The 9,066-nt window shown below is 31.5% G+C and overlaps 1 protein-coding gene across 1 annotated transcript; it reads left to right on the top strand.

The window, feature by feature from the left end:
• The first annotated feature begins 4,721 nt into the window (after positions 1-4,721).
• Positions 4,722-8,561, top strand: LOC108344185 (DUF21 domain-containing protein At2g14520-like). Its single transcript, XM_052867887.1, has 12 exons — positions 4,722-5,001; positions 5,195-5,271; positions 5,479-5,562; positions 5,660-5,773; positions 6,420-6,506; positions 6,574-6,713; positions 6,784-6,871; positions 7,047-7,120; positions 7,364-7,494; positions 7,818-8,077; positions 8,211-8,257; positions 8,341-8,561. The coding sequence occupies exons 1-12, from the start codon at positions 4,722-4,724 to the stop codon at positions 8,483-8,485; spliced, it is 1,527 nt and encodes a 508-aa protein (XP_052723847.1). The 3' UTR covers positions 8,486-8,561.
• Positions 8,562-9,066: the final 505 nt, after the last annotated feature.

Raw genomic sequence — 9,066 nt, 5'->3', positions numbered from 1 at the left:
ATTAGAAGGTGAGAGTCGTAAGATATCGTAGTCTAAAGAACAATGTAGCTCTTATGACAATAAAGGATTAACCTTGTTAGGAGAAAGTGTATCACTGCATGATTTCCAAGCTATCCAACATTAATGCCTTTTATATGACTGAGTCTAGAAGAGTTTTTATCTTTGTGGCTTGTACTTTATAATCCATGTAAATTTTGTAGTATGATTATGAATTGTTTATCTATTATTTGGTAAATCTTTTGATATGTTATCTTACCCTATATTTTTATTATCGGATCATGTGTTTTTAGAATTCCTTTTTTTTACAATGATCACCTAAATGATCTGAGCATATGAAAATACAAGTTTGGAGACATATCTAGAAGAAGACGTTGGTGTTGTGATATAGATATATGACTTGTTGTTTTAGTTTTGTGAATCTTTTGAAAATTCTTGTATACTCTTTAGTTATATGTCTAGCATCTTTTAGGGTTATATATACATTACTTTTTTCTGTATATCTTATAAGATGACTATAATACATTAGTCATATATTTTATTTATCCATGTATATGTTTATTAGTTATATAATATTTTATTTACTAGTTTATATTATTAAATAAGATGTTATAAACTATTTTTTTAATAGTTATGTAAATTATGTTTAAAGTAGTATTGTAAAAACGGGTTAGAATCTGTGTAACATCCCCAAAATATATAGTATAAACTATATAAAAGAGTAGTCCACATAATATAATAGAACAGTTAAGACTTGCAGATAAAGAGTTAAGCTTACAGTCATCCAAAAATGGCTATAAAATTTAAACTTTATATACAATAGAGTATTTCAAAACTACACAGAACAAAATATATAGACTGACTAGACTATACAGCTGAGTCATCACCCTCCAAGACCTGCTCCAAAGGCACCTCATCTACTTGCTCACATCCAGATGGATGATCATTGCAAAACAAAACATCACACGAACAACATATAAACACAAGCAGAAGGGTGAGCTAGATATAGAAAGATCATACTTATTACAATAACACACATACATGTTTAATTCAAGTAAACTTGATCACACATCATAACATGTTATACTTTAAACTTGACTCATCCGGACTTAGAATGATTGTCGAGCTACGGCGGGTCGTGCACTCGTGGTGGCTTCTACTGCTTTACAAAGCCATTGCCAATGGGTTTCACCCTACCACACTCACGAGGTTAGTCCGTTATCACTCACCTTGGGTCATACTAGAAGCACCCAAGACTAGGACCTCCTACTACTCCTCACGACATGAATCAATCATCTCTACTTGAGAATGAAACACCATTGTAGTTTCAGGATAACCCCCAAGACTAAGCTCCTGCATTCATTTTAAACTTACTTGAATCTCAACAAGAGATTTCACTTTGAATCACAACATAGGGCACCACCATGTATCCTCTCCTTGAGAATCATGGAATTACGTACATTAACCATACTTTACTTTAAACACCATTCATAATTCTTGTATTCATACACTTTTACTTTAACAATATACACCAATTATACTTTACAACTCAAACAACATTGCACTAAAACCAAACCAAGATAAAGAACTAAAGAGTACATTAGACTCAGATGATTTGCACAATGCACCCTATTTGCAAGGCGAGACAGGAGTTACTCGCACAACGACACCTTTCGCTATGTGAATTAACTCGATGAGGTACCAGACCTCAAGCATCTCGCATAGCGCACACGGGTCACTATGCGAGAGAATAAATAGAGACCACACCCCTAAACCCCTCGATGTGCACACAAAATCGCCCTTCGAATTAATCTAGCATTGATTCGAGACCATTATCAATCGCACAACGACTAGATTCGCTATGCGAATCAGCAGACATAGAGCAACACTCTCCAGTCACTCACACAGTGCACCAACTCGCTGTGCGAATTCTCTTGGCAGAGAACATCTCGCCATAACGACTCGCTATGCGAAACTATTCGCACAGCAAGTCTGCATAATCTGCAGAATTTCATTCTGCAGATTTATTCAACTCAACCACAAAATACTAATTCTAACTATTTTTCCCAACTTCTAACACTCCTAGATTGTATTATATACCTAATTAAACTTTTCTAAATGATTCTAAACATGCCTACCACCAATCTAAAGTGATTATGAACTAATTATTACTCTAAAACATTCAATTCCTCAACTTAAAGACCCAATTTCAATTCTACCACTTTGCACACGTTTTTGACCATTTAAATGACTCCTTGAAGACCAAATGATCCCTTTACCTCTAATTCTCAAATTCACTACCTCACTTCCTTTAATTTGACTTAAAACACTACCAATTCACTTAACTTTCCACATAACAACTATCACAACATATTACGATCATCTAACATACTCAATTACAGTTACACATCACATCTACAATAGTTCACAAGCCTCAGTTCACAGATGAACATTACAGTACATACCATTCCATACACTTAAAACTAAAAAGGTAACCCAAACAGTAGAATTAATGCATAATTTTGTATACACACATAACATATAACTCATTATAAAGAAGTATTCTAGCTCCCCTTACCTCAAAGATCACAGCCCAGCTCACCGAAACACCTCAACAACACCTTACACAGCAAGAAACTCCATAAAACCTTACAAACCACCAATTGGTGATAGAAACAGCTCTTAGAGCTAGAATTGAACAGAGAATTGAAGAAGAACGCTACAAGACACATGCAACCAGCAGAAATTGCATGATTGAAGTTCAAGAACAACGGAGAAAGAGGAAGAACAACTTACTCGCTAAAATTCAGAAATTGATCGGTCAGTTGTGTAGCCCTCTACGCCGTGAACGTCTGGGCACCCCTTGATCGTCAATCCGACAACTCAGTAGAGAGATATTCTAGAGAGAATGCAGAGAAAGAGTAGAGAGTAGAGTTTTAGAGAGATGAAGTGTTTAAGATAATGAACCGAGCTTTATGAAGTTCAATTATTTTATAAAGTCATATTTTTAAGTAAAAATGCTCTTTTCATTATTTTAATACACTTATCTACTCTATTACTATATTTTATAGGTTCTTACAATCTGTAAGCCAACCTAACCCATCACGGGTTCAGGCTAGGTTGGGTTGAAAATTTTTAAAATTTCAATATAGGTTAATTTTGAGTCCGATTTATCCGGGTTCAACACGTGGTGAGCTGAGTTTGCTTGCTAATCCATTTAATTATTATTTTTGTATTTCAATATTATTAGTTAATATTCTTTTTTATTGTATTGTACATGAGGATAAAGAAACAAATGCTTTAAGAGAGCAAAATATTGTGAATTTATCCTTTCAAGACTTTAATCTTATAGATGGATAATAAGTAAATTAATATTATATATTTATTTGTTTTTTTTTGTGCTTATTTTTTGATTGTATTTGATGTTTAAAATGATTTTGGATTGTATTGTATTTTTTTATTTTGAATTTTTTATAGAGTTTAACATTATTTTGGATTGAAATTTATTTAAATTTAAATTAGAAAAAAATGTTATTTGTTTCAGAAAAAAAAAGTTAGTAATTAAGTGAGTCAGCCATTTAATTGACTAACCCGTCATAGTCTGAATGAGATTCAAATCTTTTTGACTCGCTAACAAATAAATTGTGTTAAGTTGATTCATTAAGTGACCAACTGGTAGTACACCAGACCAAGTTGGATGCACACTAGTTTTAAATTTTAAGTTTGAATTTCTATTCTTTCTTCAAACATTTTTGTTATATTTTTATTTTATCAATTTCATTTGATAATGTATTCTTAATGTTTTAGGTTCAGGTTTACGTTCAAAATAAATAAATGTTCGTAAAAATAAGTATAAAGATAATTTGGTCAAACTTAAATTATTTCTTCGATATTTCCAATTTTTAATATTTTTTTAATTAGCTTAACTAATCAATTTATATGTTCTTTACTTCATTCCAATTGAATTCTTTTATCCACACAATTATAATTTGTTCTTTATTTAATTTATTTTGATTATCAGAAAAAAAAAAAACAAGTATCATCATCTTCTCATTTATTTCTAAAATTAAACCTCGTTATACAATTGTTTTTAGTGAGAATTAGATTTAAGATTTTCTTTATTATGATTTTTTATTATTTAGACTAATAATCTTAAAAAGTATTAATTTTAGTAAACAGAAAATGTATAAAATTATTTAATAAAAGTTTTATTTTCTAAACATAAATAAAAGTAGTCCTATGTACAAAGTTCAAGGGAATAACCCATTTAGTTTATTTATGGGGCATGTAAACTCCATATATAACCAATACCTGCTGAAAGAACATGCTACCTTCAACATCAACTTTGAGTCTTTATATTACAGTGAATTAACTATTGGACCACTCTTCAAAATCCTACTCAAGTTACAATTTTTTTATCACATCTTTTCAAAACGACACTTCAACTTAGTACTGCCAAAACTTTGAAATATATATATATATATTAATTTTCTCAATTGGACAGCACTTTTACGTGTGAAATTGATTATAAACAAATGAGTATCACGTAGAAACCTGTGTAAAATTTAAAAACAAAAAAATAGTATACACCTATCAACTTAATTTTTCTGTCAATTGCTTAACTTTGCCTCTTACAACTCTCCCAAGAGTTGGGAATTCATTATTTGGGACCTTTGATCCTAATGGTGGGATACTCCATTTTTATATTTAAGCATCTGCAGGCAATGGCATCCTGGTTTTTGCTTATATTCTGCTTTCTTACATGCCATGTTGCAATTCTTGTAATTGTTTGTCTTCTCCCATCCAAAGAAAAAATGAGTTCATATTTTGAGGAAAAGGCACCTTGTTGTGGATCTCACTTTTGGGTTTTACTTAGCACTTGTTGGGCTTTTGTGTTATTTGCTGCTATCACATCTGGTCTTGCTCTAGGACTCTTGTCTTTCAGCCAAGTTGATCTTGAGGTTCTTGTTAAAGCTGGGAAGCCTCAAATTCAGAAAAATGCAGGTAGTTCATTGCTTTTTGTTTAGGGTAATTTTCTTCATTTAAGAGTACCTTAACACTCAAGAAAATAAAAGACTTAGCCATGTTCATTTTGGTATACAAATTTAGCAAAAGAAATACAAGAAATTTGGGGTATGAAACTCAACTATTTACTGCTTCATCTTGTTAAGTGATGAAAACGTTTCTTTATCTGCAGCAAAGATTATGTCAGTTGTTAAGAATGAGCATTTACTTTTATGCACCCTCCTTATAGCTAAATCACTGGCACTGGAGGTATGTTAATCAGATCATTTCAAGAACCTTCTTCTGATTTAAAGTAAGCTTCTGCATACTGATTACTAAATGAAAACCAGAACTTTATCTGTGTATCCATATATTATTCCAAATCCAAACATACTTTAAATATATATGCCCTACTGAGATTCAATACCTATCATGCTTATGGTTTGGCACCACTGAACAAAAATTTTGTTATTGAAGGGGGTTTCTGTTTTTATGGAGAAAATGTTCCCTGAGTGGATTTCAGTATTGATGTCTGCCACCATGTTGGCTATCACTGCAGAGGTACAGAAAAATTATCTTTACTGTTAATATATTTAGTTACTTACATACATACATTTGTATCACTATTTTACTTTCTCATCCAAGAGTCTGATCTCAGATTATCCCTCAAGCCTTGTGTTCTCGATATGGTTTAAGTGTTGGAGCAGCATTGTCTCCCTTTGTTCGAGTTCTTATGCTGATTTTCTTCCCAATTGCATATCCACTTAGTAAGGTACTCTTATCTTTACCCAAATAAGAAAAGTTATCAGAAATTTAGTATCTGCAATGAACTAGGACAGCCTTTTTAAGATGTGAAACAAATCTGCAGTGAATTACTGACTCAATGTATTCCAATAAATTATAGATGTGAAGTAGATAAGGGTTTTCAACTTGTTATCTAAATTCGTCTTAGCGTCAATGTTTCAACCTCAAATCTGTTGAGATAATATCGTTAGAGCAATCAACACATCTGAGATATTATCTGTTGTGAAATATGAAACTATTTCACAATTTTGTTCTTAAAAGATATTTCGGAAGATTGGAGGAGAGTGTATTTAAATTGTCCTTAATCTTCATTTTTAAGTAATATGAGACTATTGAATGTACCAAAGCAATATGTAACAATAACCATTCAGTTTATACCTTTTTACTCTTCAATTAGTAATGCAAATTATATCACTTTTTATTTTAATATCTCACATTAATTACATTCACAAAAACCAAATCACTCCAACGAAATATTCAACGAATGCAACTCCAAAAAAAAAAACAGATTTCACTAGTAACAAATCAATAAGATAAACAATATAAGCCTAAATGTTAGCTTCTAATACTTTAATTTTCTTTTATTTATATGTTGGCAAATCCTGCCATGGTAGTTATTGGATTGGCTTCTTGGCAAGGGGCATAGTGCACTTTTAGGACGAGCAGAGTTGAAGACTTTAGTCCATTTACATGCAGATGAGGTTAGCTTATTTTATTTGCTATAGAACTATGATAGCATTTCTTTTATATGCTTAAGTTCACTATCAGGCAGGGAAAGGTGGAGAATTGACACTTCATGAAACTAAAATAATTGCTGGAGCTTTGGACTTAACACAGAAGACTGCTAAAGATGCTATGACACCTTTAAGTGAAACATTTTCTCTTGACATAAACTCCAAACTTGACATGTATGTCCCTCATGTCTTTCTTTGATGTTTAAGCATTACCTTACCTGAACTTAATTTTTCTACTCTTTAGGCATACTATGGGCTTAATAATGAGCAAAGGTCATAGCCGCATACCAATCTACTCTGGAAAACAGACAAATATTGTTGGTATCATATTGGTAATGTATTAGTTTGATATGTTCAAGTTTATAGCAACTTATACTATGATCATTTTCTAAGTACCACTTTTACTGATTAATATTAAGATATTAATATTAAGATATGGATTTTAAGTCTAACTCAACTCCACAAAACAGACATTTTATTCTGATATGTCTGTTCAACCTTGACTAGGTCAGGAATTTAATCTTCTGTCGTCCTGAAGATGAAACACCAATTAAATATCTGACTATCAGGAGAGTTCCTAGGTATGAAACTCCTTTCCCTGTTTTGCTGATGATATAAAAGGAAGCTTTGAATGACATATATTTATCATAGGAAGATGACAATGCTTATGATGATGAAGGTGAAGGCAAAGGCAAAGATGAAAAAAATAAAGGAAAAAACAGCATAACTAGCCAACATAAAGTTCATATGTTCAGAATGTTCCACTAATGGATTAATCTGTTATTATCTGTGTAGAGCTTATAATGTTCCACTTTGGTTATCAGAGTTGCTGAAGATTGGCCATTGTATGATATTCTGAATCAATTCAAGAATGGTCAAAGCCACATGGCTGTTGTCCTCAAGTGTGAAAAAAATATCAGAACTGCTGCAACTGAGAAAGAGGGAAAAACTCCAGGTCTGATTATACCAATGACCAAGTTTTGATTTTGATTACATAAAAAAATTTCCTTGTTTATCCTTGTAAAATTTAAAACTATTGTTTTTTGGCTGTTCTAAATTAGTCCTTGTAAAGTATTTTTTTTGCTAATGTTCATCCCTCCAAAATTAAAAGTCATTTGATACTCAACATTCAATTTGCTAATGTATCTTAAAGTTTTATCTGCATTATATCACAGACACCAGTGAAGTCACTAGACATTTCGATCAACACAGACATTTAACTAGTATCACATAGTTGGTTCTTGCAAGCATCTAACCTTGTAGCTGTGAATTTTATAGGACTTGGATCTTCATGTGAACCAGGAGATTATAGTCGCATCTCAACTGATGCATCAGATTGGCATTCACAAGAAACAGAATATTACAGTGCAACCCTGAAGAGCGCCATGAATCGTGAGGGTGACGCAGGTCTTCCACAAAGAATATCAGAACAACCTGATGCAAGTTCATCCTTTGAGAATGTGGAGTCTTTTCCAACAACAGATGAGGAAGTGATTGGGATAATCACATTGGAAGATGTTATGGAAGAGTTACTTCAGGTTAATGTTACTCACTATGATCGATACTCCTTAGAAATTTGGTTTGCAATTCAATAGCAGCAACAATAGTTAGCGATTTTCTTTCTCTGGTATTCTTAGATTGCTGATATTTTTGTTCTTTTCATCATTCAAGGAAGATATATTGGATGAAACTGATCAATATGTTGATGTTCATCAAAAGTGAGTAGCGTTTCAAAACTTTAACTCATGATCATTGAGTGTATATGTTATTAATTGATTCATTCTCTATATTGTTTGATCAGTATCAAAATAAAACTGCAAAATGCAAGAAGAGTGTCATCTGGGTCATCAAGAAGGGCTTCAAGCTCTCGTCAACAAAGGAGAAGTTCAGATGCATCTCGACTTTACTTTTTAACTCCTTCATATGTATTACCTGTTTCTCCATAACCAGAATTATTCACCACCCATGTTTCACCTCAAGAAATATTTGTCATAAATTTCTAAGAGGAGTATTATGAGATCATGTGGTGATTGATGTATAAAATCGTATAAAGTTTCAAATTTATCAAGTTTAATTTTTAGAAGTAAATGTTTTTTTTTGTTACTAATCAATCATGAATCATTTTAAGTAAAAATGTTTCGAAGTAGTTAACATAAAAAGTAATAAAATAGTCAAAAATTTTCTTTTTCCAGTTTTGAAAAAATAGTTGAGATTCCAACCATTGCTTAACTTATGTATTTCGTAATTTATGTACCTATGCAATATATAAATAGAACTAAGTGTATGTTTATGTTCTTGTCTTTAATTATATTTTAAAATTTTAATATTTTGGATTACAAAATTATTATTTTGCTACCTATAAAATAATAAGGAAAAAAATAATAAAAAAAGTTAATCATATGTTTAAAATAATGCCACCAATTATTATTCTTTAAATACTATTATTTTCCTTTCTTCCTATTTCATACACTCTATATTGTGTCTCTAACAATGTTTTCATTCAAATTATAGAATATTACAAGTTAAA

Source organism: Vigna angularis, chromosome 8 (assembly GCF_016808095.1).
Source record: "Vigna angularis cultivar LongXiaoDou No.4 chromosome 8, ASM1680809v1, whole genome shotgun sequence".
Classification (NCBI taxonomy): Eukaryota; Viridiplantae; Streptophyta; class Magnoliopsida; order Fabales; family Fabaceae; genus Vigna; species Vigna angularis.
Note: the sequence above shows the minus strand (reverse complement) of the source record. Positions and strands in the feature narration are given on the sequence as shown.

Bases quoted from the DNA above. Each gene is read 5' to 3' on its own strand.
- LOC108344185 (XM_052867887.1), top strand. From the start codon at position 4,722: ATGGCATCCTGGTTTTTGCTTATATTCTGCTTTCTTACATGCCATGTT. The intron at 6,714-6,783 runs GTATGTCCCTCA...TCTACTCTTTAG, and splicing joins ATAAACTCCAAACTTGACAT to GCATACTATGGGCTTAATAA. The intron at 8,258-8,340 runs GTGAGTAGCGTT...TTGTTTGATCAG, and splicing joins TATGTTGATGTTCATCAAAA to TATCAAAATAAAACTGCAAA.